This window comes from Oncorhynchus mykiss, chromosome 5 (assembly GCF_013265735.2).
Source record: "Oncorhynchus mykiss isolate Arlee chromosome 5, USDA_OmykA_1.1, whole genome shotgun sequence".
Classification (NCBI taxonomy): Eukaryota; Metazoa; Chordata; class Actinopteri; order Salmoniformes; family Salmonidae; genus Oncorhynchus; species Oncorhynchus mykiss.
Window position 1 is genome coordinate 28,765,042 of NC_048569.1, and position 27,858 is coordinate 28,792,899.

Sequence of the window (27,858 nt, forward strand, 5' to 3'; positions counted from 1 at the left end):
ATGTTCCTATGACCAGAGAAAGTGAAATATTCCTTGATATTAAAATAGACACGACGAGCTGCTAATAATAATACAAACGCAGGGCTATCGATACACTTGGCTACTCATTCATTGCTGTTGCGGAGCAAGTGGGAGGGAGAAGGCCTTTTATTTTTTGTAATAAAGACTGTTGACAGTGCCAAGTAAAACATTTAACATTAACTCACTCATGAAAACAGCAGCTCTTTGCTGTATTCTTTGACGTCTCTCTCTGGTCATGGTTTTAAGTTATGAAATCTCACATAGGCTAGTATCAAACTTGTAGGTGCTGTGATTTGAGCTTGTTTGCTTCCGACAAATAAAATGGTTCAAAATGGGAACACTCAGGGCTTCTGAATCAAGTGCACCTACCGCTAACAGTACAACGCAAACAATAAAGGAGCGCAAGCATTTATCGTTGGCTTTTCAACAGCAATGTTTGGCGATCGACTAGGAATGCCTTGAAGATCCACCAGGTCTGTGCAGGGCAACAGTTAGCCTACAATTATAGTGTATTTGATTTGGAGTAGCCTAGTAATAGGGCATTTTTTTATATTTTCATAATTAAATGAATAATGACATTTTTAGCTACAGAATATCTCACCACTGTGCGTTAACATCGCTCTCTTTAATTCCTTTCTCCAGCGCAGAGTTGAATTATGTTTTATTGTGGAAACATGTTAGACCTACTAGAGGGATACCTAGTCAGTTGTACAACTGAATGCCTTCAACTGAAATGTGTCTTCCGCATTTAACCCAACCCCTCTGAATCAGAGAGGTGCGGGGGGGGGGGGGGGGGGGGTCTGCCTAATCGACATCTGTTTTCGGCGCCTGGGGAACAGTGGGTTAACTGCCTTGCTCAGGGGCAGAATGACAAATCCCAGCTCAGGGTTTCGATCCGGCAACCTTTCGGTTACTGGCCCAACGCTCTAACTACTAGGCTACCTGCCAACACTACTATTGATGTTCCCGAACATATTTAATTTGGTTTCCCAAATTAAGCACTGGGTAGCTGCAGGAACGGGGTTGGAGAGCCAATAGCATACAGAGTTTGGGTGGAATATTACCTGTCACGCAGCAAGAGGCTGCATGCTTCTCAAACAGGAGTTGATGCATGGAGTGAAATAAATGGAGTAACCTACCTGCATGATTGAACGAACCGGTGGGAAAGCAGCCTCCGTTGGCTATTGACTGCATTAAATGTCATTTTTCCCCCTGCCCATTTGATAATGGGCTGTTCTATATCAAAACTAATTTTACAAGACAAGATTAAATTGAGAATAGTCTGATGGGTAAAAATGTGACCTCTTGATGTGAGAACAGCATGTGCAGCCTGAAGCAAGAAACCGAGTGCAATTTCTTAATTTTTTTATGATATCAAATCATCAATAGCTTGTAGTTGCGTTATGCAGCCCATATGTTTTGATTTCTAAGACATTAAGGTTTGTATCCGTCACAACTAAATGAGCAAAATAACTATAAATCTAGAGTATAGGACCTGTTTCAAATGATCACTTTTACGCTTCAATGCTCACTCGCTCCAGAATGGGAAAAATATCCTTTATATTTTATTCAGCATAGTTTAATTATATTCTTCTTACTATAAAATCATATAAAATAATCACACTGGACTGATAGGCTTGTTCATTTAGCAGACAAGATATGCTATGGCATAGTGCATAGCCAGATAACATTCAGTAGGCCAACTCATATTCTGTTCTTCTGAAATACATGTTCATCATATCATAATGTTTCTTCATTCCTGCATAAAATAAGTAATGGATTTGTGATAGTGTATATTACTTTTTATTATTTAGATTTTTTTTATGTAGATGTTCAAAAAGCACACCCGTGGCTTGTATTTTTTTATTTTTTTATTTTACCTTTATTTAACCAGGCAAGTCAGTTAAGAACAAATTCTTATTTTCAATGACGGCCTGGGAACAGTGGGTTAACTGCCTGTTCAGGGGCAGAACGACAGATTTGTACCTTGTCAGCTCGGGGGTTTGAACTCACAACCTTCCGGTTACTAGTCCAACGCTCTAACCACTAGGCTACCCTGCCGTATGGGTGGAGGCTTGGCGATGCTCAACATCTTTATGTTAATTACCGGTGAATTACAGAGAAACTGGCTGGCAGTCTTTTGCATGACAATAACCAGCAGACAAAACTTCATGACTGTCACAGCCCTACTTACACCTCCATCATAGTAATGCTAAAAGAAGCACACAATCACTGATCTGTCTCACTAGGATTTTCTTTTTACAGCATCGGTAGTCAATGTTGCCCCAAAAGTCCACGCTTCCCCAAAGCTGCCGCTGAGGCCAAGCATAGAGGACCAGGACATATACGGGTGAGTCATCGACTTTACATGCACAGTATGTGTTGGTTCCTCATCTACAGAGAATTTGTCTAGGGTGCCGATTCTGTTAACTCATCAGTGTAGTATACTCTAAAGTAGATTATGTATAGAAATGTACAAATGTTATTAACTTGTCATTAGTCTTAAATGTATTATGTGTTGTCCAGCCCCAGCACGGGGATGGTGCGTTTCCAGAAGGGAGATAGCGTGGGGCTGAGGCTGGCGGGAGGAAACGATGTGGGAATCTTCATTGCAGGCGTTCAGGAGGACAGCCCTGCAGAACAGGAGGGCCTTCGCACCGGGGACCAGATCATGAAGGTAGGGGAAGGGTTAACTCTTAGTCTAATGTCATTGTTTGATCTGTGTCATTATATGAATATTTGTCTGATTATGTTTGTGTGTCTCCTGTGTTTTTAATGTGTGTCATATTTGAAACCCCTTAGGTCTGTTCATGAGTGCTTTACGTGATAGATCTAATGTTATGTCTTTGTCTGTTTGTCCAGGTGAATAACATGGACTTCAGGGGCATAGTGCGTGAGGATGCTGTCCTGTACTTGCTGGAGATTCCAAAGGGAGATGATGTCACCATCCTGGCTCAGAGCAAACCTGATGGTGAGCAATGCCTTCACTCTATAGATTTTAAGGCAAGTCATATTCATATAGTCATATTATTTCAGGTCATGTTGCAGGTCAAGTAATTTGAAGTTTGTGGTGTGTGTTGTCTGTTCTAGTCTATAAGGACATCCTGGCATCGGGTAGGGGGGACTCTTTCTTCATCAGGACCCACTTTGAGTATGAGAAAGAGGTTCCCCAGAGCCTGCCCTTCTTCCGGGGGGAGATCTTCAAGGTGACGGACACACTCTATGACGGCAAGCTTGGCAACTGGCTGGCCAGCCGCACTGACAAAGACAACCAGCTGCTGGAGAAGGGTATCATCCCCAATAAGAGCAGGTATGTGTGTGTGCTGGTATGTGTGTCAAGGATTATGTGTGTGTCTGTGCGTGCAATGATTGGTAGTTGGTGCCAATTTATGATGCATGTTGTTCTCTTCTTCTCAGGGCTGAACAAATGTCAAATGTGCAGAACGCCCAGAGAGGAACAGCCAATGACAGAGGAGACTTCTGGAGGTTGAGAGGTCAAAGAGCGGTGAAGAAGAAGGACCTCCGTAAGAGCAGAGAGGACCTGACTGCCATCTCTGTCACCACACGCTTCCCTGCCTATGAGAGGGTGGTCTTACGAGAAGGTAGGTCACCCAAGGCAGAAGACTCCTATCTCATGTTGTGGTGTGGTCTAAGAGCCACTTGACTGCAAAGAACAGAGTAAGATCAAAAAGGACATATCAAAACACTAAACCTTTGTTTGAACTTCATAACTTCAACTGAATGTTTCTGAAATTATTATTTATTTTCCCATAATGGTCTGCACTAGACCGCAAGTAGGAAGTCCATTCCAGATGTGAGATACTGTGTGTCTGTGTTGATCCTCAGCTGGCTTCAGGAGACCAGTGGTTGTGTTTGGGCCCATCGCAGACGCAGTCAATGAGAAACTGGGAAACGACCTGCCTGAAGAGTTTGTCATAGCCAGTAAGTATGGTGCTCCTAACTAATGCTTGTGAATGAATTTGCATCATGTACAGTGCCTTGCGAAAGTATTCGGCCCCCTTGAACTTTGCGACCTTTTGCCACATTTCAGGCTTCAAACATAAAGATATAAAACTGTATTTTTTTGTGAAGAATCAACAACAAGTGGGACACAATCATGAAGTGGAACGACATTTATTGGATATTTCAAACTTTTTTAACAAATCAAAAACTGAAAAATTGGGCGTGCAAAATTATTCAGCCCCTTTACTTTCAGTGCAGCAAACTCTCTCCAGAAGTTCAGTGAGGATCTCTGAATGATCCAATGTTGACCTAAATGACTAATGATGATAAATACAATCACGCAAAATTATTCAGCCCCCTTAAGTTAATACTTTGTAGCGCCACCTTTTGCTGCGATTACAGCTGTAAGTCGCTTGGGGTATGTCTCTATCAGTTTTGCACATCGAGAGACTGACATTTTTTCCCATTCCTCCTTGCAAAACAGCTCGAGCTCAGTGAGGTTGGATGGAGAGCATTTGTGAACAGCAGTTTTCAGTTCTTTCCACAGATTCTCGATTGGATTCAGGTCTGGACTTTGACTTGGCCATTCTAACACCTGGATATGTTTATTTTTGAACCATTCCATTGTAGATTTTGCTTTATATTTTGGATCATTGTCTTGTTGGAAGACAAATCTCCGTCCCAGTCTCAGGTCTTTTGCAGACTCCATCAGGTTTTCTTCCAGAATGGTCCTGTATTTGGCTCCATCCATCTTCCCATCAATTTTAACCATCTTCCCTGTCCCTGCTGAAGAAAAGCAGGCCCAAACCATGATGCTGCCACCACCATGTTTGACAGTGGGGATGGTGTGTTCAGCTGTGTTGCTTTTACGCCAAACATAACGTTTTGCATTGTTGCCAAAAAGTTCCATTTTGGTTTCATCTGACCACCTTCTTCCACATGTTTGGTGTGTCTCCCAGGTGGCTTGTGGCAAACTTTAAACAACACTTTTATGGATATCTTTAAGAAATGGCTTTCTTCTTGCCACTCTTCCATAAAGGCCAGATTTGTGCAATATACAACTGATTGTTGTCCTATGGACAGAGTCTCCCACCTCAGCTGTAGATCTCTGCAGTTCATCCAGAGCGATCATGGGCCTCTTGGCTGCATCTCTGATCAGTCTTCTCCTTGTATGAGCTGAAAGTTTAGAGGGACGGCCAGGTTTTGGTAGATTTGCAGTGGTCTAATACTCCTTCCATTTCAATATTATCGCTTGCACAGTGCTCCTTGGGATGTTTAAAGCTTGGGAAATATTTTTGTATCCAAATCCGGCTTTAAACTTCTTCACAACAGTATCTCGGACCTGCCTGGTGTGTTCCTTGTTCTGCATGATGCTCTCTGCGCTTTTAACGGACCTCTGAGACTATCACAGTGCAGGTGCATTTATACGACTTGATTACACACAGGTGGATTGTATTTATCATCATTAGTCATTTAGGTCAACATTGGATCATTCAGAGATCCTCACTGAACTTCTGGAGAGAGTTTGCTGCACTGAAAGTAAAGGGGCTGAATAATTTTGCACGCCCAATTTTTCAGTTTTTGATTTGTTAAAAAAGTTTGAAAAATCCAAGAAATGTCGTTCCACTTCATGATTGTGTCCCACTTGTTGTTGATTCTTCACAAAAAAATACAGTTTTATATCTTTATGTTTGAATCCTGAAATGTGGCAAAAGGTCGCAAAGTTCAAGAGGGCCGAATACTTTCGCAAGGCACTGTATTTATGTTAGGTGCGCTCTATTTTAGCATTTTTAATTTCAATGCAAATTTCTCACCCTTTGCTGACCAGGCAAGCTAAATTGAGCTCTGCCTTATTGCTTCTATGAGCGTGTGTGTTTGTGTGTGTCTGTGGCTTTGGTGAGAAGCTGATGTGTTTTTGTTTGCCCACACAGAGACTGAGCCCAAGGATGCAGGCACTGAGAAGTCCTCCGGTGTGGTGAGACTCAATACCATTCGACAGATCATAGAACAGGTAAAGACAACCACTGATCATTACCATCCTCTTCATCACCATAGTAATATTCCTCATTCTTTTGAACACTGCATTCCTCATTTTCAATTCCATCATACTCCACCTCACCTTACTCTTCTTTCACTGTCATCATCTTTTCCAGCCTCCCCTCACATTGACACTCTTCCCTGTCTCCCCAGGACCGCCATGCCCTGCTGGATGTAACTCCCAAGGCGGTGGACACCCTAAATTATACCCAGTGGTACCCCATCGTGGTGTTCCTCAACCCGGACAGCAAGGGTGGCGTCAAGACCATGAGGAACCGCCTGGTGCCCGGCTCCAACCGCAGTGCCCGCAAACTCTACGAGCAGGCGGTCAAACTGAGGAAGACCTGTTCTCACCTCTTCACCGGTCAGTCACACACACTCACACACCAGTGGCAGTCGGTGCCGTTTGAGATTAGGGAGGATTTTTAAAAAATTATGAGTGTGGTGTTATTTCTTTTACAGCATATTAGATGATTGGCATTCATATTCCATTCACCCAGCTCAATGTAACAGCGATAGGTTTAGGCTGCTACATGATACTCAGATTTACCCTATACCCATCATGAGGTTGCTACAACCTAGCCTATGAATGAAGTTTACAACGACAACAGGTCGAGAGAAAATTGGAGGAATCAAGGTGACAGACAGTGAAACATTCAATACCGCTTTGCGCACTCCATACCGCTTTGCACACTCTTGCCTTCATCTAACTGATCAGGGGTGTCATCATTAGTCCAAACAGTTGCAAAACGAGTTTCTATTTGACAAATTCAGGTAGGTCCCTCCGTTTTTTTCCTGTATGCTTCCATTTAAAATTTGCAACAGAATTGGTGGAATGAATAAACCCACACACAGTTCACTTTCATAGCAACAACATACAGCATCATCACTTTGCTAGTTGTATAATTCCTTCTTGCATATACGCGCTCTCCTCCTCTCACATTTTCCCTTCGCTTGTGGACTTCAGTCCACACCACAACAGCTGAATGTGACCAGGCACAAAAACCTCTTCAAGCCAAACCCTCATACCATAACCGTTACACTGCCTACATCGTTGTCACCATATTAACGTTTTTGTCAACAAACTATAACTAATGCGTTAGTAAACCCACAATCCAATTCATGTGTTCAATTATAGAGTACAGTGTACAGCAAGCAGTATTGCAGTTAGAGGTCGACCGATTAATCGGAATGGTCGATTAATTAGGGCCGATTTCAAGTTGCTAACATGAATTTCTTTTAACTAGGGCAATTGTGTCACTTCTCTTGCAACAGAGTCAGGGTGCATGCAGCAGTTTGGGCCGCCTGGCTCATGGCAAAATAATTTGCCAGAATTTTACGTAATTTATGACATAACATTGAAGGTTGTGCAATGTAACAGGAATATTTAACTTATGGATGCCACCCGTTAGATAAAATACGGAACCGCTCCGTATTTCACTGAAAGAATAAAAGTTTTGTTTTTGAGACAATAGTTTCCAGATTCAACCATATAAATAACCTAAGGCTCGTATTTCTGTGTGTTATTGTGTTATAATTAAGTCTATGATTTGATAGAGCAGTCTGACTGCGTGATGGTAGGCAGCAGCAGGCTCGTAAGCATTCATTCAAAAAGCACTTTCGAGCGTTTTGCCAGCAGCTCTTCGCTGTGCTTCAAGCAATGTGCAGTTTTTGACTTCAAGCTTAGGCTGGTGTAACTGATGTGAAATGGCTAGCTAATTAGCGGGGTGCTTGCTAATAGCGTTTCAAACGTCACTCGCTCTGAGACTTGGAGTGGTTGTTCCCCTTGCTCTGCATGGGTAAAGCTGCTTCGAGGGTGGCTGTTGTCGATGTGTTCCTGGTTCGAGCCCAGGTAGGAGCGAGGAGAGGGACGGAAGCTATACTGTTACACTGGCAATACTAAAGTGCCTATAAGAACATCCAATAGTCAAAGGTATATGAAATAAGAATGGTATAGTGAGAAATAGTCCTTTAATTCTTATAATAACTACAACCTAGAACTTCTTGGCACATATTGCACTGAAAAAATACTGTACCCCTTAGTAGCTACTAAAAACAATTGGATACCACAAAATTGGGGAGAAAAAGGGGTACATTATTTTGTCTCATCGCTACAGAGGGTCATGCGTCCTCCGATACGCAACCCAACCAAGCCGCACTGCAGCCAACCCGGAAGCCAGCCGCACCAATGTGTCGGAGGAAACACCTTGGTTAGCGTGCACTGCGCCCGGCCCGCCACAGGAGTCGCTGGTGCACGATGAGACAAGGATATCCCTACCGGCCCTAACCCGGACGACGCTAGGCCAATTGTGCGTCGTCCCACGCGGCCGTCCCACGCGGCCGGTTGCGACACCCGAGCCTGGGCGCGAACCCAGGGTCTCTGGTGGCACAGCTGCAGTAAGCGCCCTTAACCACTGCGCCACCCGGGAGGCCCTACATATTGCACTTTTACTTTCTTCTCCAACACTTTGTTTTTGCATTATTTAAACCAAGTTGGACATGTTTCATTATTTGAGGCTAAATTGATTTTATTGATGTATTATATTAAGTGAAAATAAGTGTTCATTCAGTATTGTTGTAATTGTCATTATTACAAATTAATTTTAAAAATCTGCTTTTTTTGGTCCTCCAATAATCGGTATCGGCGTTGAAAAATCATAATCGGTCGACCTCTAATTGCAGTTACACTGGCGGTCCCCGGTGGCAGTGTTGGATAGCCAGGGTGGCAGTGTTGGATAGCCAGGGTGGCAGTGTTGGAAAGCCAGGGTGGCTATTGCGCCAATCTTTCTGCTTTGTTTCCATGCACAGCGACCGTTGACCTGAACTCAGCCAATGATGGGTGGTACGGGAGTGTGAAGGACTCTATCCGGGCACAGCAGGAGCGGGCCGTGTGGGTCTGTGAGGGCAAGGTAAGCTCTGGTTGTGCATAATACATGTATACAGTATAAACAGTGCATTTGGAAAGTATTCAGACTCCTTTTTCCACATTTTGTTACGATAGTCTTATTCAAAAATTGGTTGAATGATTTTTTTTTTCTCATAAATATACACACAATACCCCATAATGTTGAAGTGAAAAATGCTTTTTAGACATTTTTGCCAATGTATTAAAAATAAAAAACAGATTATTTACATAAGTATTCAAACCCTATGCAATGAGACTCGAAATTGCGCGCCGGTGCATCCTGTTTCCATTAACATTTCTAGGGCAGCGTTTCGCTAACGCAACCCCTCTATAACATTCCGCTGAAAAGGCAGTGCGCGAATTTCTAAAATATTTTTTTGAAATATGTCACTTTCACATATTTAACAATTCCAATACAGCAAATGAAAGATGCACATCTTGTTAATCTACCCGTCGTGTCCGATTTCAAAAATGCTTTACAGCGAAAGCACAATATATGATTATGTTAGATCATAGCCAAGTCCAAAAAACACAGACATTTTTCTAGCCAAAGAGAGGAGTCACAAAAGGCAGAAATATGGATAAAATGAATCACTAACCTTTGATGATCTTCATCAGATGACACTGATAGGACATCATGTTATACAATACATGTATGTTTTGTTCCATAATGTGCGTATTTATATCCAAAAATCTCAGTTTACATTGGCGCCTTACATGCAGTAATGTTTTGATTCCAGAACATCTGGTGATTTTGCAGAAATACTCATAAAAAACATTGATAAAAGATACAAGTGTTATTCACAGAATTAAAGATAGACTTCTCCTGAATGCAACCGCTGTCAGATTTAAAAAAAACTTTACGGAAAAAGCATAATCTGAGAACGATGCTCAGAACCCAAAACAGCCAGAGGAATGTCCGCCATTTTGGAATCAACAAAGTTAGAAATTACACCATAAATATTCACTTACCTTTGATCTTCACCAGAAGGCACTCCCAGGAATCCCAGTTCGACAATAAATGACTGATTTGTTCCATAAAGTCCATCATGTATGTCCAAATAGCCACTTGTTGTTAGCGTGTTCAGCCCAGTAATCCATCTTCATGAGGCGTGAGCATTTCGTTCAGAAAAAAAACTCAAAAAGTTCCGTTACAGGTTGTAGAAACAAGCCAAACGATGTATGGAATCAATCTTTAGGATGTTTTTAACATAAAACATCAATGTTCCAACCGGAGAATTCCTTTGTCTTCAGAAAAGCACTGGAACGAGAGAACTCTGTCAGGAGCGCACGTCATGAGACCAAGGCACTCTGCCAGACCACTGACTCAGAGGTCTCATGAGCCCCTCTTTTATAGTAAGTTTCTAAAGATGGTTGACATCTAGTGGAAGCCGTAGGAAGTGCAACTTGACTCCATAGACACTGTATTCGGTAGGCCAAGCTTTGAAAAACTACAAACCTCAGATGTCCCACTTCCTGGTTGGATTTTTCTCAGGTTTTCGCCTGCCATATAAGTTCTGTTATACTCACAGACATCATTCAAATAGTTTTAGAAACTTCAGAGTTTTCTATCAACTACTACTAATAATATGCATATATTAGCATCTGGGACAGAGTAGGAGGCAGTTCACTCTGGGCATGCTATTCATCAAAAAGTGAAAATGCTGCCCCCTATCCCAAAAAGGTTTTAATCATCCTTGAGATATTTCTACATCTTGATTGGACCTGATTTGGAAAGGCACACACCTGTCTATATGTCCCAGTTGGCAGTGCATGTCAAAGCAAAAATCAAGCCATGAGGTTCAAGGAATTGTCCTTAGAGATAGGATTGTGTTGATCTGGGTAAGGGTACCAAACCATTTCTGCAGCATTGAAGGTCCCCAAGAACACAGTGGCTGCCATCATTCTTAAATGGAAGACGTTTGGAACCACCAAGACTTTCTAGAGCTGGCCACCCGGCCAGGTGACCAAGAACCCGATGGTCACTCTAACAGAGTTCATCTGTGGAGATGGGATAACCTTGCAGAAGGACAACCATATTTGCAGCACTCTGCCAATCAGGACTTTATGGTAGAGTGGTCAGACAGAAGCCACTCCTCAGTAAAAGGCACATGACAACCTGCTTGGAGTTTGCCAAAAGGCACTATAATGACTCAGACCATGAGAAACAAGATTCTCTGGTCTGATGAAGCCAAGGTTTAACTCTTTGACCTGAATGCCAAGGCGTCACGTCTGGAGGAAACCGAGCACCCTTCTTACAGTGAAGCATAGTGGTGGCAGCATCGTGCTGTGGGGGATGTTTTTTCAGCGGGGGGGACTGGGAGACTAGTCAGGATCGAGGGAAAGATGAACAGAGCGAAGTACAGAGATCCTTAATGAAAACCTGCTCAGGACATCAGACTGGGGTGAAGGTTCATCTTCCAACAGGACAACGACCTTAAGCACACAGCCAAGACAACGCCGGAGTGGGTTCTGGACTGGTCTCTGAATGTCCTTGAGTGGCCCAGCCAGAGCCCAGACTTGAACCTGAAAATAGCTGTGCAGCGACGCTCCCCATCCAACCTGACAGAGCTTAAGATCTGCAGAGAAGAATGGGAGAAACTCCCCAAATACAGTTGTGCCAAGCTTGTAGCATCACACCCAAGAAGACTCGAGGCTGTAATCACTACCAAAGGTGCTTCTTCAAAGTACTGAGTAAAGGGTCTGACTACTTATATAAATGTGATATTTCAGTTTAAATTAGCAAAAATGTAAAAAATAAAAAACTGTTTGTTTTGACATTGAGGCAGGAGGGGTCGGGAGACACTGGCCCAGTCCAACGATACCCCCGGACAGGGCAAACCAGTAGGATATAACCTAATCCACTTTGCCAAAGTACAACCCCCACACCACTAGAGGGTTATCTTCAAACCACCAACTTACTACCCTGAGACAAGGCTGAGTATAGCCCACAAAGATCTCCCCCACGGCACGAACCCAAGGGGGGCGCCAAACCTGGATAGGAAGATCATGTCAGTGACTCAACCCACTCAAGTGACGCACCCCTCCTAGGAACGGGATAGAAGAGCACTAGTAAGCCAGTGACAGCCCCTGTAATAGGGTTAGAGGCAGAGAATCCTTGTGGAGAGAAGGGAACCGGCCAGACAGAGACGCAAGGGCAGTTCGCTGCTCCAGAGCCTTTCCGTTCACCTTCAAACGCCTGGGCCAGACTACACTCAATCATAGGACCTACTGAAGAGATGAGTCTTCAGTAAAGACTTAAAAGTTGAGACCGAGTCTGCATCTCTCACATGGATAGGCAGACATTTCATAAAAATGGAGCTCTATCGGAGAAAGCCGTGCCTCCAGCTATTTACTTAGAAATTTTAGGGACAATAAGGAGGCCTGCGCCCATGTAAGGCTTTGTAGGTTAGCAGTAAAACCTTGAAATCAGCCCTAGTCTTTACAGGAAGCCAGTGTAGAGAGGCTAGCACTGGAATAATATGATCAAATGTATTGGTTCTTGTCAAGATTCTAGCAGCTGTGTTTAGCACTAACTAACGTTACTTTAGTGCTTTCTCCGGGTAGCCGGAAAGTAGAGCACTGCAGTAGTTTAATCTAGAAGTGACAAAAGCATGGATGCATTTTTGGGCAAAGTTTCAGATTTTTGCAATGTTACGAAGATAGAAAAAGCTGTCCTTGAAACAGTCTTGATATGTTCGTCAAAAGAGAGATCATGGTCCAGAGTATCGCCGAGGTCCTTCAGTTTTATTTGAGACTTCTGTACAACCATCAAGAATCATTGTCAGATAAACAGAAGTTAATCTTTGTTTCTTGGGACCTAGAACTAGCATCTCTGTTTTGTCCAAGTTTAAAAGTGAAACATTTCCCACCGTCCACTTCCTTATGTCTGAAACGCAAGCTTCTGAAACACCAACCTGCATCTCTCTGTCTCTGTGTTTCTCAGTTGGACGGCTCGGAGGAGGACCTGGATATCCATGACGACCGCATGTCATACCTGTCAGCGATGAGCGCTGACTACCTGAGCATGGACAGCCGGCTGACCAGTGACTACGACGACACGGCCGATGAGGGCGGGGCTTACACCGACAACGAGCTGGACGAGCCAATGGACGAGCCCCATCAGCCGGTGTCGGCAATCAGCCGCTCCTCAGAGCCCGTACTGACAGAGGTGGGCTTTACTACTGTCAATCACTATCACGCTCATTCAGTGTCCGAGATAGACTGGCATTTCTCTGTCCATCAACCTCCCTGTTAAAGGTGCACTGTACAGAAATTGCTCTGCCATTTCCTGGTTGCTAAAATTCTAATAGTTGGCCTAATTTGTGTGTGACATAAGTACCATCAAAAATGCTGGGAATCTTATTCATAACCAAAACGTTGCATTTTCAACTGTTTGAAGCTGGTGTACAAAACTGAAAGTAAAAGATGAAAAAACTAAAGACTTGAAAGCATAGAAATAGCACACAAAGAAAAGATCTACCGCTTTGTACTTGTTTTTAATAATGACAGATCTATAACTGATATTTCTATGTGAGTTTGGATCGCCCCAAACATTCCATATTGCAGCTTTAAGTATACTCCAATAATCTGTGAATCTCCCATTGTCAGTCAAATATCTTGACTAGTTGTGTTGAACTAGTCTGGTTTTTGTTGACATGCGCATGTATGTCTGTTGACACATGTATATGTACATCCCTCCCCTCTCTAGAGACCCCATCTTGCCCCCATACTGCATATGAGGAGATCAGGGAGCAGAGAGGGGCTGAGAGACCCCAGTCCACCCCCCTCCTTCGTCCCTGAGCCCCCCAAGGTGAGACCCCTTGAAGCCCACCATCACCTCTCAATCCCCTGAACCCTGACTCTGACCCACATCTTGCACTTATAAGACTTACTAAGGTTACTATCCTCTTCTATTGCAGCAGGTGAGGGTGCAGTCTCGCGGGGGCTACGACTCCCACTCCAGTAGCACCATTAGCAGCGACACTGCCGGGGGGACCAAGCCAGCCCCACCTCCAGTTGCCCTCAAGCCCACCGTGGCCCTTAAGCCTACTCTGAGGGCACTCAACCAGTCATCTGAGGACCACGCTGTCCCGGAGGGAGAGGACCCGGCCAACCGCTCCTTCATCGGCAAGGTGAAGGCCTTTGAAAAGATGGACCACCTGGCCAGAGCCCAGAGGATGCTGGAGCTCCAGGAGGCTGAGCACGCACGGGTCAGTACTACTGATAGTGGAAACTAAGTATAGATGGTAATGCTTCATAAACAAACTAATAGAGCTACAGCACCATGCATTCTGAGTGTAATCATGTCATATTCTGGTCAACTTTGCATTGCATATACCCAAAGGTATATTCAAGTGCGGATGTTGCCTTATTAGTTTAATGTATGTGCTTTGACTTAACTGGGCTTCCTCCTGATCTCTGACTGTAGCTGGAAATAGCCCAGAAGCACCCAGACATCTATGCAGTCCCAGTGAAACTACCAAAGCCCAACCACAACCGCCCACAGCCAATAGGGTAAGTTTGTATATTAACCTTGTCTGTCACCACACAAATTAGCCTTTTTACTGAACTTTCCACTGCCTGTCATAGGTTGGGTTCAGGATGTGTTAATGTTTTTTTTACAGACTTGATGCATAACAATCAGAATTCATGAAAATGTCTCTCTCTCGCTCTCCTGTGTCAAGCTCCAGCTCCAACCCGGAGCCCCAGACCCCATCCTCCAGGCCACCGTACTCTGAGAGCAGGGGTCATTTCGACGATGATGAGGAAGAGTACCGCAGACAGCTGGCTGACCAGACCAGACGAGGCTACTACAGTAACCCCCAGAAATACAAAGACACTGAGCTGTAGGACAGACAGACCCACCTATCGCACCCTTTCGTTCTCACCCAATCAGCGAGGCCCTCACTGTGCTCACTCAAACAGCCTAGTGTTACGGTTGCCTATCCGAATCTTTGGCCCGACCTAGTGGCAGGAGGATATATCCCGTTCCTTGTGACCACTAACCAAGTATGTGTCCTTACCTTGACTGTTTGTTTGCCTCACTATGTGGATGGTGAATCTGCATTTTTAACCTCCCAACCTCATGTGTACCCTGATGGGTAGTGTTTGATCTTCACCCTCAACCCCTCAGTCATATCTGCCCAGACCAATGGAGTCTGAGTACCCTGTCTTTTAAAAGAAATGTAAATCTTACATTTGTGTATATATTTATCTTTATACATGTTATACATCGCATTCTTTGTTACATTAATAGAAATGTATTTGGACGGACAGAATATTTTGTCTACTGCTGCTCTATGGTCTGCTAGTGGTGGAGAATCTAGCCTGTATCCTTTTAAATCATGCATTGTATACCCTTTTGATTTACTCTACACTTGGACATTTTGTCTCCTTAAATACTAGAGATCAGCACATACAAAGTGCCTTTAGCTCTGAAAGTGTAACAGTGTCAGATCACTGAAAGAACAAACAAGCAGTCAACACTTGGCTCTCAGAGGTGATGGGCAAAACATGCCAGTTTACTTCTGTATTAGCTGCATCCATACAACCTGAGACGATCACATTTTTATGGCATATACAGTATATACGTTTTTGTTTTTTTTACCAGTGACTCTTACTGTCTTTAACATGTCTGTTGCTTTGCTCTACATGTCTGTATTCCTCTACTATTTTTTATTCATGTTCCTCAGGCTGCTGAAATCGACTGTAGGGAGTTTTACTTTCTCAAACAAATACACAAATAAATAACTTAACTTTCACTTGTGTCTTAGTTCATTCTATAAATAAAGGTGACAGTGCTGTGTGTATTTCTAATGCTGGCTCAAGCAGGATGGCTTCTGGGAGTTTATTCAACTCGGTGCAAATTATAGCATAGCTGCAACATCTAAGGACATTGCCTTTGCGTTGCAGTTACATATTTGTACATGCAAGCCTTAATTTAAGTGTTGTTTTTTTGTTGTTTTGTCCAATGGCAAGCTCACATTTTGGTTTCCATGCCCCCATGGCAACTGTTTGCATGTGTAGTATTATAGTACATTCATAGGACCCTGAAAGACCAAATGTATTCCTTGCTCGTTGTTTTTCTTAAATATGCACATTAAATTCAGTTCTTTGGTTATTGATCAAACGCATCACATTTATACTGGTAAATTAATTTGTGCCTTCAGCGATGCACTTGTCATTCATATGTATAATGAAAATGGATTCAGATTAAGGCAAGTCAGTGCTGAGAAATGGGGAAGAACAAAAACATTTCAAGCATTTCAGTGAGAGTGAAAATCAATGAATACATGGTTAATAAATAAATGCATGTAATTAAATACAATGGAAGTAAATCCTCTTAATGTGGACAGCATTTTCAGATGTAGACTGGCTGTTCCTGGGCAGTCAGCAGACGGTACATGGCTGCAGGCATAGTCTTCATGTGGATCTGCAGCACAAAGAAACAACACAGGTTGCATGATCAGACACATGCTACACAGCCGGACATAAGGCTTCCTACCGTTCTCAACTCAATAAAATCCCAGAAATTAATTGTCTGAGTTCAAATAGATTGACTCAACCCTGGACTGTAGTACATTCTAGCTGTTAAGTGTCTTCTCATACCTCTCCCACTGCATTAGACAGGATGTCAACAATCTTCTCATGAGGCGTGGCCACCACACTCTGGCTGTTGATCTCAATGATGCGATGACCGACGCGGACCCCCCCTCTCTCAGCAATGCCCCCCCTCATCAGGCTGCAGATCTGTAGAGGGAGGAGAGAGGGACAAACGGCTGATAAAGAACTACAATTATGTAAAAAAAAATATAAGGGGACATCTGTATTGGTTTCTATTGTCATGGTACCCACAATCCCATTCTGTACGCTGAAGCCCAGCTGGTATCTGAGGTCTGGTCTGCGGATCAGCACCATGGTGACGGGGGGACACCTGACGATGTTCAACTTGATCCTGCACTGGGCCTTCAGACCCTGGAGAGTAGAGATGGATATTTAGGGGAGGATTGTAACAGGAGTTAACAGCCAAGACGAGGGAAAGACATGCAGATGCTTTCAGAACTGCCTGGTCAAGGAGTCAGTCAATTGTTTTCAATGTGTGCTGGCTTGCAGAGGGGCAGACTAGATTAAGGTTGACAACCATGTATCTGATTTTCAGCAGAAATGCCCAGTTGGGCTCCAGTGACACAGAAAGGGAGAGGATACCGTGGAAAAAGACTTAAGGAAACACAAAAAGAGAAAGAAAAACACTGACCTTAATGATACTCTGGCAGGTGGAGAGGGGCAGTCCAACCAGACTTGTTCCATTGATGGTCATAATCTGGTCACCAATGTTGAGTCGACCAGACTTCTCTGCTGGCCCAGAATGCATCATGCTAGCAATGATGACGGTGGGCAGGATAGAGCCCCAGCCTGATTCCACTATGACCACCCCCAGCATCTCTCCCTTCTGCTTCTCGATGTTAACCTGAGGTAGGATACACAGAACAGTATGATATACCACTACTTACGCAATTATGGTCAATGCAACTATGTTCACTTGAATGCCTTCATGGTTCTAGTTAGCTTTCTGACTGCAATAAGGATGAAATTTGTGCATCTATTTGTTACATTAACAAGAAAGGTTGCGTGTATTATAGGTCTACCTCGTACTGTATTAAAAGTAATTGACATATCCACTATAGATCGAAAATCCCATATCAATCAAGCACAACACTGGCCTGCCCCCTAGTGGTTGACTCACGTCTCTGCAGTTCTCTGACTTGGAGAAGTGGATGAGGTCATCGTTGTACATGTCCTGAGTGTTGAGCAGGTCGCTGTACTCCCTCTGACTCAAGTCCTCTGGGTCGATTCCATTGGCCCGCAGGAACTCCTGATATGCCACACTGAATGCCTGGCCAATGGACTGGGCTATGAGCTGGGCCTGGACAGAGAGAAGGAGAGGCATCATACATGACTGATGAATACAAAAATATGTACATATCACATTGGTCACACAATTCCTACATCGACACACTTGTGTCTGAGTCAAACAGATAATTTGTAAACACACACATACACACACACACACTTACATCCTCTGACTCAAACACGTGGCAGACCATCCTGTACTGGGGAAGGTCGTCACGGGCAGGGCTGTTGGTGTGGTCAGAGTGGTCAGTGGTTTGGTTCAAGTTTTCCTGAGCGCTCCTGGAGCGCACCATCTTCCCCCTGGCCATCAGCACCACCATGTTGCCTATGTCAGCAATGTAGGAGATGGTCCTCAGGGGCAGGTCCATCATGGACTCCTGCTAGGAACACAGGATAAGGACATGGTTATGTGGCTGCAGAGGGAAAGAGAGGTGTTTGGCAGTATAGTATGTGGGTGTAGTTTAGGTGTGTGTGGTAGCAGTGACTACTGGTGAGAGGTAAGTTTGATAACTTGTAGTGTTGGATTTACTAATATTATAGATTGTTTGGTACCTGCAACATAGTGTTTGCTATCCTTGAGTCGATGTAAAGGTGAATAGTATACAGTATTTACCTGAGTGTCTGCGTTCAGCACTTTGATCCTCTGTGTAGACATGAAGAGATCCACTTCAGTGGAGGAAGGAACCTCATCCTCAGTCTGCACATTTAGGGAGAGAGGAGAGCCGCATTTAAACAACATGAGACTTTATTCACAACAATAACAGACAAGACTTAGTTATAATAATAAAAAGACACAGGACAAACAGCCGTAACAATGTCACTGTACCTTCTTTCTGTGTTTAGCTTGCTTTTGGGCGGTCTGCCGTATGGAATAGCAAAAGCAATAGATCGAGAGAGAGATAGAGAACCAGAGAGAGCGATAAAAATAGTGCTTAGTAAAGAACAGTAAGATGGGGCATGTGTGATGTCAGCTGTCTATCACATCTGACAAAAGTTACTGGTCCAGAGGTTATAAGGCAAACATCCTCAAAAGTTGCCCCTTTATCAATGTGATATGAGCATCCCTCAAGAAACAGACTGCATGTGTTAACAACATACACTAACTGACAGATGGCCTTGGCATTCTTCAATGCTTGTTTATGGACATTAAATAATGTTATTTGGCAGATCTATCAATAACTATTCAGTAAAAATGTAATGCACATAATTATATGAATCTAAGGACATGAGAATTGTTATCTATGAAATTCTTACCTCCTTGTTAGTGGTCATTTAAAAGATTGAAAAAGGAAAAGGAAAATTAGGGAAGAGAATTGGGTCCTAGTTGATTTGACCCCCATGTGACTCTCACCCTGACACGGCTCATAGCCTCCTGGGCCTGCTGCATGCGGGCACTCTTAGTGGGTGTCCTCTCTGACAGCAGGTGGGTGGAGCCCAGGTAGCTGGCTGCAAAGATGATGCCATCGATCAGGTCCTCTGGGTCACATGGCCCTGGGACTATAGACAAGACGGTCATTGAGGCTGGGTACAATCAATAGTCATCAGAAATTACAATGTCTGTACATCAGATTTGAGTGAAAACATACCACTGCTCCTGACTTGTTCCATAATGTCATTTGAATTCCTTTATACCACAGCAAAGCTTTGTCTCCAAGAACTGAGACACTCACCTTCCACATATGAGGGAAAGAAGGGCATACTCCTCCGGATCTGAAATTGGAATATTACTGTTATACATCAGTAATGGTGTTGACAGTAACTATAGAATAGAACTTCCTTAAACCTCAGTCATCTCTTTTCAGAGTAGTGTGTTCATCATGAATCATGTAGAGGCAGCTCTGCAGAGTGGTCACTAGCTGGCACAGCCACAAAGTCATAAAATCTGATTTAAACCTAACCCTAACCTTAACCACACTGCTAACCCCAATGTCCAACCTTAAAGGGATACTTTGGGATTTTGGCAATGAAGCCTTTAATCTACTTCCCCAGAGTCAGATGAACTCGTGGATACCATTTTTATGTCTCTGTGTCCAGTACGAAGCAGAATTAGCTCGATGACTGGAAGTCTATGGGTATCTGAGAGCACACAGACTTGCAGCCATTGCGCTAATTCTGCTTCGAAATTGCACTAGCGCTAGTTAGCAACTTCCTTCAAACTGCACACAGAGACATAAAAATGGTATCCACGAGTTCATCTAACTCTGGGGAAGTAGATAAAGGGCCTCATTGCCAACATCCCAAAGTATCCCTTCAACCTTAAATTAAGAACAAAAAGTGATTTTTGTTCTCATGACTTTTTACAATATAGCCAATTTTGACTTTGCAGCTGGCCTAAGGAGAAATCGCTCGGTTCTGCCTCCAGTACAAGACTCATGATAAAACGTCAACCGCATTTGAAACAGTGCACGGCAGTCACTTACCTCCTCAATCGATGGAGGCCGAGGCGGTTCCTTCTGCTCTCTATGCTCCCTGTGCTGTACCTGGTGTGTTCTGGAGGACTCTGCCCTCACAGGACAGATGGGCTCTGGGACTTGCGCCAGAACTTGGGCTGGGGATGGGACTGTGTCGCGAGCTGGAACTTGGGTATAGTGTGAAGGTGACTGAGAGACAGGCTGTAGGAAAGATTAAGAAATACATATAGAAAACTTCAGTTAATGATATTATTGATGTTTTCTGGTGGCACATTTAAACAGATCAGAGTAAATAACATTATTGCCACTGAGTTGTTCACTATAATTTTTTTGTTGTAAGATTTTATTTTAAACAATACAAAACATACACATACAAACGACATCACACAAACAACTATATCACACCTGGCCAGACCCCATTCTCACACACCCATAGAGTTGTTCACTATTATCAATGATGCAACTTAACTATGTAAACACTTCAAACAAATATGTAAACAACTATGTAAACACTTCAAACCAATGATTTCCATAGTGATCCAGAGCTGCCTCATACTCACACTCACGTTGCCTCCCGGTGGCTGCTGTGGGGAATACTCCTCTTCAGTAGGACTGACTTCCTGTCTCATCACCCACACAGGCTCTGTGGGCTGGTCAGGAGTGTAGGGCGATCTCACCGTCTTAGTCTTCACCTCCTCTATGGCCTCTCGGATGTCCCTGATGGCCAGAGAAATGGCATTCCCTAATCCTCTGACACTGTCCTCTGAAAGGCCTTCCGCTGGAAGCCTGAGCTCCATCCTGGCCTGCTCATCCTGTAACTTGCCTGAACTAGGCTGCCCAGAGCTGGGATACTCTGCCTGGGTTTCACCCTGCACGTACCTGGGAGGTGGCCCCAGGCTTTGAGAGCTGGAGCTTTCTTTAAGGCTGTCACCCTCCCCATCAGACGTAGTGTCATCGTAGTGGTGCAGTCTTGCGCCAACTGAGCGACCCTGCCAAGGGGGGCTGGTCTGTGGTAACCCTACCTCCCTACGTGGCCAGGAGGCATGTGGTTGTGGATTAGTGGGTGGCTCAGTGTCTGTAGCTCCCTTATAAACATGCTCCCTCTGTCTACAACTATAGGGCTCTGGGTAGGGTTCTGCATATGGCTCATCAAGGTCGGCCTCAGATCTCATGTGGAGCTCTCTATCTAAGTCTGGATAATTAATTAATTTCAAGGGTTCGGGGAAAGACTGGGGGTAAGATTTTGCGTAGGGCTCTGTGTAGGATTCTGTGATAGATTCTGACTGTGGGTAGGACTCATAATAAAATTCTGCATAGGTCTTTGGATACGAGTCTGTAAAGGTGAAAGATTCGGAATGGGACAGTGGAGAATCAGTGCAGCTCTCATCGTCAGGCATTATGTCAGTGTCGTGAGTGGGGCTTGGGCTAAACTCATCACTACATTGGTCCGAGAGCTCAGACTGAAGTGGAGGGGGCGAGAATGGAGATGGAGAGGTAGGTGGTGATTGGCGAGGAGGTGGGCTCAGGGACGGAGCCTCCATGCTTAGAGAGGCAGCACTATCAGTGTCAGAACAGTGGCCATTTGTTCCATCTTCCTGGTTGTCCTCTCCCAAATCCCTCTCTCTTTTGTCCTCTTCTCCAAGACTCGTCTCTTTTAGGTCCCCTTCTCCATGGCCCCCCTGCTCCTGGTTCCACTCTAGGTCTGTCTGGATGTCAAATCCACTCTGAGCACTAACATACTGAGTTATGGATGAGCTGCACCCTTCCTCCTCCTTCTCCTCATCCTCCTGAGGCTGGGGAGAATCTCTGTTGGTAAGGGGTGGTAGCAGCTCTTGAGGGGGTATATCAGGTGCAGGGGGACATGGTGTGTGGTGTGTTGGCGTAAGAGTACCAGCATTAAGGTCAGGTGCTCCACTGTCCTGTGTGTGGTGGGGTTGAGGGGAGTGCATGAGGTGCTGCTGCTTCATTGTTGCTGGACCAGTCATGTCACTCTGCTCAGTCAGAGAAGCGTCAGATGACCAATGATGTGGAATCGGCGGGTCGTGGATCTCTTGGATGTCTCTCGCCGGCTGTCTCTGTCTGTGAACTCTGACCCTGGGCTCCCCCTGGCGGCGGTAGCGGGCCACGCCAGGGCGGGGCGGCTGGGTGTGGCGAGGAGGCTCCATAGCCACTCCCTCCCCCTGCCTGGACAGGCCCTGCCCTGAGGGTGAACGCCTATGGTGCCGTGGGGGGCCGCGGCCCGAACCTTGGTGCGGAATAGAGGGATGATGATGGTGGTGGTGATGAAGATAAGGTTCCTGCCCGTCCTGACCGAGCATTTGGCAGGGTCTCCAACTTCTCCGGACAGGGACACCCTCTCCCCCGCCTCCTCCTGCTGTGCCATTGGGATGCCTGTTTCTGGGAGCAGCTGGAGACTTCTGCTCCTCCCCCACAGCATCACCTAGCCGCTCCCCCTGCTGCTTGTGGATCATCACTCTGCTGTAATCTTTTTACATATAGAACATGGTCCTTCCGTCTCCAAAGAAACACCACTCACAGCACTGCCTGAAGGGAGACAGGAAATTCATGAGAACAGATAGATCATAGTTCAGGGGTCTGGATGAAACAGCAGGGTCAGGAAGGCATGTCTACAAACAGGAGAATGGGATTGTGTTTTGAGTGATAGAGTGATAGAGCACCACTGTGGTTATGAAGTATGTCTCACTCACCCAAAATCCATTTTAATGTAAATTCTATCCTCAATTTCGGTCAAATAAAAATATTGAGATTGAGATTTGCCAATAGCACACACATCTACATAGTACAACACACACACACACACACACACACACACACACACACACACACACACACACACACACACACACACACACACACACACACACACAGAGAGAGACACAGACACACACACAAACACAGACACAGACACAGACACAGAATGTACACTGACAGATAAGAAGCTGCAGGTCTCCCTATTCTCCAGGGAAAAACCAAATCTCATCCGATTCATCTGGGTGTGTTTAATCTCAGGTATATTCTCCCTGCCCCAGCAGCAGCACCACACCACACCACCACAGCACAGCAGCTGGCATTAAAGAGTAGGAAGGACAAAGCCCCAACACCACCGACCTGAAAGAGAGGAGGCTGGGCTGAATCCTGAACTGTATGCTCAATGTACAGAATATTGATGTCTGGACTCTGGATAGATTATGCAGTATACTCAGCAGCAGTATATTGATTTCAAAGTATAGTATACAGTGCCTTGCGAAAGTATTCGGCCCCCTTGAACTTTGCGACCTTTTGCCACATTTCAGGCTTCAAACATAAAGATATAAAACTGTATTTTTTTGTGAAGAATCAACAACAAGTGGGACACAATCATGAAGTGGAACGACATTTATTGGATATTTCAAACTTTTTTAACAAGTCAAAAACTGAAATATTGGGCGTGCAAAATTATTCAGCCCCTTTACTTTCAGTGCAGCAAACTCTCTCCAGAAGTTCAGTGAGGATCTCTGAATGATCCAATGTTGACCTAAATGACTAATGATGATAAATACAATCCACCTGTGTGTAATCAAGTCTCCGTATAAATGCACCTGCACTGTGATAATCTCAGAGGTCTGTTAAAAGCGCAGAGAGCATCATGAAGAACAAGGAACACACCAGGCAGGTCCGAGATACTGTTGTGAAGAAGTTTAAAGCCGGATTTGGATACAAAAAGATTTCCCAAGCTTTAAACATCCCAAGGAGCACTGTGCAAGCGATAATATTGAAATGGAAGGAGTATCAGACCACTGCAAATCTACCAAGACCTGGCCGTCCCTCTAAACTTTCAGCTCATACAAGGAGAAGACTGATCAGAGATGCAGCCAAGAGGCCCATGATCGCTCTGGATGAACTGCAGAGATCTACAGCTGAGGTGGGAGACTCTGTCCATAGGACAACAATCAGTCGTATATTGCACAAATCTGGCCTTTATGGAAGAGTGGCAAGAAGAAAGCCATTTCTTAAAGATATCCATAAAAAGTGTCATTTAAAGTTTGCCACAAGCCACCTGGGAGACACACCAAACATGTGGAAGAAGGTGCTCTAGTCAGATGAAACCAAAATTGAACTTTTTGGCAACAATGCAAAACGTTATGTTTGGCGTAAAAGCAACACAGCTGAACACACCATCCCCACTGTCAAACATGGTGGTGGCAGCATCATGGTTTGGGCCTGCTTTTCTTCAGCAGGGACAGGGAAGATGGTTAAAATTGATGGGAAGATGGATGGAGCCAAATACAGGACCATTCTGGAAGAAAACCTGATGGAGTCTGCAAAAGACCTGAGACTGGGACGGAGATTTGTCTTCCAACAAGACAATGATCCAAAACATAAAGCAAAATCTACAATGGAATGGTTCAAAAATAAACATATCCAGGTGTTAGAATGGCCAAGTCAAAGTCCAGACCTGAATCCAATCGAGAATCTGTGGAAAGAACTGAAAACTGCTGTTCACAAATGCTCTCCATCCAACCTCACTGAGCTCGAGCTGTTTTGCAAGGAGGAATGGGAAAACATTTCAGTCTCTCGATGTGCAAAACTGATAGAGACATACCCCAAGCGACTTACAGCTGTAATCGCAGCAAAAGGTGGCGCTACAAAGTATTAACTTAAGGGCGCTGAATAATTTTGCACGCCCAATTTTTCAGTTTTTGATTTGTTAAAAAAGTTTGAAATATCCAATAAATGTCGTTCCACTTCATGATTGTGTCCCACTTGTTGTTGATTCTTCACAAAAAAATACAGTTTTATATCTTTATGTTTGAAGCCTGAAATGTGGCAAAAGATCGCAAAGTTCAAGGGGGCCGAATACTTTCGCAAGGCACTGTAGGATTAGCTTTCACAATTTTGCAGGTACAGTATTCTGTAGTTTTAAGAGCTATAGGCTTCTATACTTTATGAATTAATGAGAGTAGCTCAAATGCAAATTGGATGGATACAGAAAGCAGAGAATGTACAGATTTAATAACGGCTGGATAGCTGAGTGGAGACTAGGGGCAGAGGTTAATGCAGAACCTCAGGATGAAAAGTAATCTTAGTGCAGGCAGAAACAGACAGAGAGGAGGACAGAGTGCAGATGATATGTTTGATTTATGCCCTTTCCCCGGTGCTTGGTGCTGCTGACTGGGCGGGCACCTGGGGGGCAGTGCCCGGGTCACAGATGGTCTGGCTGTGGGCAACATGGGCCAGGCAGCCGGGCCGACGGAGGGAGCTGTGACCTGTGTACTGCTCGTCCATCTGTCAGGGCTCCAGTGAAAGCCCCAGGGAGGGGATTAACCAAGCCATTAACTCACTGATTTTACACTAGCCTAACACACACACAAACACACACACACACACACGAGACAAGGCCAATGTTAAAACAGTGTTTACATGTAGCATCAATAGGTCTACTGGTTACATTTTGATGACATGTTTGTTGTTTCAGCAGGATGGGATTAATGTATAAGCAAGGTGGTGTGATGACTGACTAAAGCTTATCCAAGTCCCACGTTTCATGGCCGCAGGCAGGACATTTTTAAAAAGATGCCTGAACGTGAGGAAATTGAGGAGTATTTATGTCTGTAATAAAGCCCCTTTGTGGCGAAAACCTCATTATGATTGCTGACTGTGTAGGAGCGCAGCAATGAGTGGGCCTGGGAGGGCATAGGCCCACCCACTGGGGAGCCAGGCCCACCCATTGCTGCGCTCCTGCACAGTCATGTGAAATCCATAGATTAGGGCCTCATGCATTTATTTCAATTTACTGACTTCCTTATATGAACTGTAACTCAGTAAAATATTTGAAATTGTTGCATGTTACGTTCATATTTTGTTCAGTATTAGTTATAGGCCTATGTGCAATAAAGTGGCTTTTCAACCGCGATATGTCCGGAGTCCGGACAGAACAGTCACTATTCTATGGGATGAGAAAGCGCTTTCCCGATTCTGTCATCCTGTGTCACAGCCCAAAAGGAAAGCAAGCAATTTATGCGCTCGATCCTGTGGTTGAATAATACATTTTTGTTATTGACAACTGCACTACGAATGGACTGTCGTCATATTTAAAAAACAGGCACCTGTCTGAATGTCCGACGACGATGAAAGGCTGTACAATGTGACACATCTAATGAAATTATCCATCTGCCAGCTGCTTTTCGTGGTCAAATAATCGGCGCAACCGGCTACCTTCATTCATTCCATTCCATTCTATATACTACCGACGGAATGCGGTCGACATGCCAGTCGCTGTCATGTTAATCGTTGCCCTATATGCTGGATGATAAATATAATCTTACCTGTTCGTCAGTATGAATGGGTTGGTCGCGTAACAATTCGTTTCACCATTTTTGCTGGTCCCTCTGTACCTTCAGACAATTTGCATGGATTAGGCCTGAGCGGTCAACTCCTCCTGATCGTGACATCAGAGCGGATTACCGACGCACAAAGCGCCTTTAAAAGACTGCTGTGTTTCAACATAATATTTACGGAGCTGCACCCGCCGTATTCCGCCTCTTCGTAGGCAACACTGCTGTGTGCTCTGCACCACTTTTTCGTGAGCACAGTGAGATATCAGAGCCCGCCAATTCTACCCCTGGGTCTGAGAAACACCTGTGTAAACTAAGCAAAATATCCACACCACGTTGTCAACCACACAAAACAAGCTATTCAAGGACACTCTCTCCCTGCTCTTATCAGAATATACTAGGCTATATATAGGCTGTGGGCTACGTTATCTAGGGAGAACATTATTCCCTAGAACGCACTCCCACCTCAGTCACATGACTCTCTTCACCGTAACAGAGCTGTCGTTACCGTGACAACATGTGACTGAAGATACTGATGTGAGTAGTAACCATGGTAATGGTATCCAATCTTTGATCACCACCCCTCCCCCAGTAGCAGTGTGTGGGTAAAATCACTGGCTTCCCAAGCCAGGAAAAATGTGCCATATTACAACCTATGTGTTGTGATCATTGTATGTTTGCTCTATAACCTGTTAGTTCATATGCCTTGACACTGTGATATTTAGGGCTAAGGCTGAGAGACATTAAGAAGACACAGTAGCAGAATAAATTCAACCACATCTGTGTTTCATGTTTCAAGCAAAATATGGTGTGGCTGTCCATGCCACTGATTTCTGTGTGTGTGTATGTGTGCGTGCCGAAAAACATGCTGACTCACCCTAACTGTAGAGAAACACCAATGCCATCCTCCTCTCTTTCATGTTGCCTAAACGGTCTATCACTCTGTCATACAGTACACACTTTTCGTTTTTGTTGTCCTACGCTACCTGGCTAAAAGGCTTGATCGCTAGCCTAACTTCCTTTGATGGGCAACGATGAGCCTGCAAGTTAACATTAGCCTTCTACATTAGCTACATATTGAACTTCCATCCTCTCAGGCAAAGGGCACAATGTATGAAATAATGGTTGGATCAGAATCGCCATTATAATCATTGGCCAGTACTGAGAATTAAGTCAAACCACAAGTCCAAATCCCTATCTCCATCCATGGCTAATTTAGGAAAGGGACCATTTTAGCTACCTAGCTAGCCACTGGAGGAGAAAAACAATGAGA

The 27,858-nt window shown here is 44.3% G+C and overlaps 2 protein-coding genes across 10 annotated transcripts in view; one reads left to right on the forward strand and one right to left on the reverse strand.

The window, feature by feature from the left end:
• LOC110523554 (tight junction protein ZO-2) overlaps positions 1 to 15,690 on the forward strand; it is a 43,271-nt gene extending 27,581 nt beyond the window's left edge. For 5 of the 6 annotated variants that reach the window (XM_021602350.2, XM_036977208.1, XM_036977207.1 and 2 more), the window contains 14 exons: positions 2,287 to 2,371; positions 2,548 to 2,698; positions 2,884 to 2,992; positions 3,112 to 3,331; positions 3,439 to 3,623; positions 3,868 to 3,963; positions 5,916 to 5,995; positions 6,175 to 6,385; positions 8,830 to 8,930; positions 12,873 to 13,097; positions 13,638 to 13,739; positions 13,849 to 14,139; positions 14,358 to 14,443; positions 14,614 to 15,690. In XM_021602350.2, the coding sequence (XP_021458025.2) occupies positions 2,287 to 2,371; positions 2,548 to 2,698; positions 2,884 to 2,992; positions 3,112 to 3,331; positions 3,439 to 3,623; positions 3,868 to 3,963; positions 5,916 to 5,995; positions 6,175 to 6,385; positions 8,830 to 8,930; positions 12,873 to 13,097; positions 13,638 to 13,739; positions 13,849 to 14,139; positions 14,358 to 14,443; positions 14,614 to 14,779 (2,108 nt within the window). In that variant the 3' untranslated portion in view covers positions 14,780 to 15,690. The remainder of the gene's footprint in view (positions 1 to 2,286; positions 2,372 to 2,547; positions 2,699 to 2,883; positions 2,993 to 3,111; positions 3,332 to 3,438; positions 3,624 to 3,867; positions 3,964 to 5,915; positions 5,996 to 6,174; positions 6,386 to 8,829; positions 8,931 to 12,872; positions 13,098 to 13,637; positions 13,740 to 13,848; positions 14,140 to 14,357; positions 14,444 to 14,613) is intronic. The other variant, XM_021602348.2, reaches the window with a different exon arrangement.
• Positions 15,421 to 27,009, reverse strand: apba1b (amyloid beta (A4) precursor protein-binding, family A, member 1b). 4 transcript variants are annotated; one of them, XM_021602352.2, is made up of 13 exons: positions 26,577 to 27,009; positions 20,811 to 22,794; positions 20,260 to 20,451; positions 19,510 to 19,549; positions 19,191 to 19,336; positions 18,666 to 18,698; positions 18,453 to 18,536; positions 18,004 to 18,216; positions 17,673 to 17,852; positions 17,184 to 17,396; positions 16,784 to 16,903; positions 16,538 to 16,678; positions 15,421 to 16,361 (listed from the first exon to the last, which is right to left on the reverse strand). In XM_021602352.2, the coding sequence occupies exons 2-13, from the start codon at positions 22,719 to 22,721 to the stop codon at positions 16,290 to 16,292; spliced, it is 3,345 nt and encodes a 1,114-aa protein (XP_021458027.2). In that variant the 5' UTR covers positions 22,722 to 22,794; positions 26,577 to 27,009; the 3' UTR covers positions 15,421 to 16,289. The 4 variants fall into 4 exon arrangements, with proteins under 4 accessions (XP_021458027.2, XP_021458026.2, XP_036833106.1 ...); XM_021602351.2 differs by having other exon boundaries at positions 18,004 to 18,219; XM_036977211.1 differs by lacking the exon at positions 16,784 to 16,903 and having other exon boundaries at positions 18,004 to 18,219.
• Positions 27,010 to 27,858: the final 849 nt, after the last annotated feature.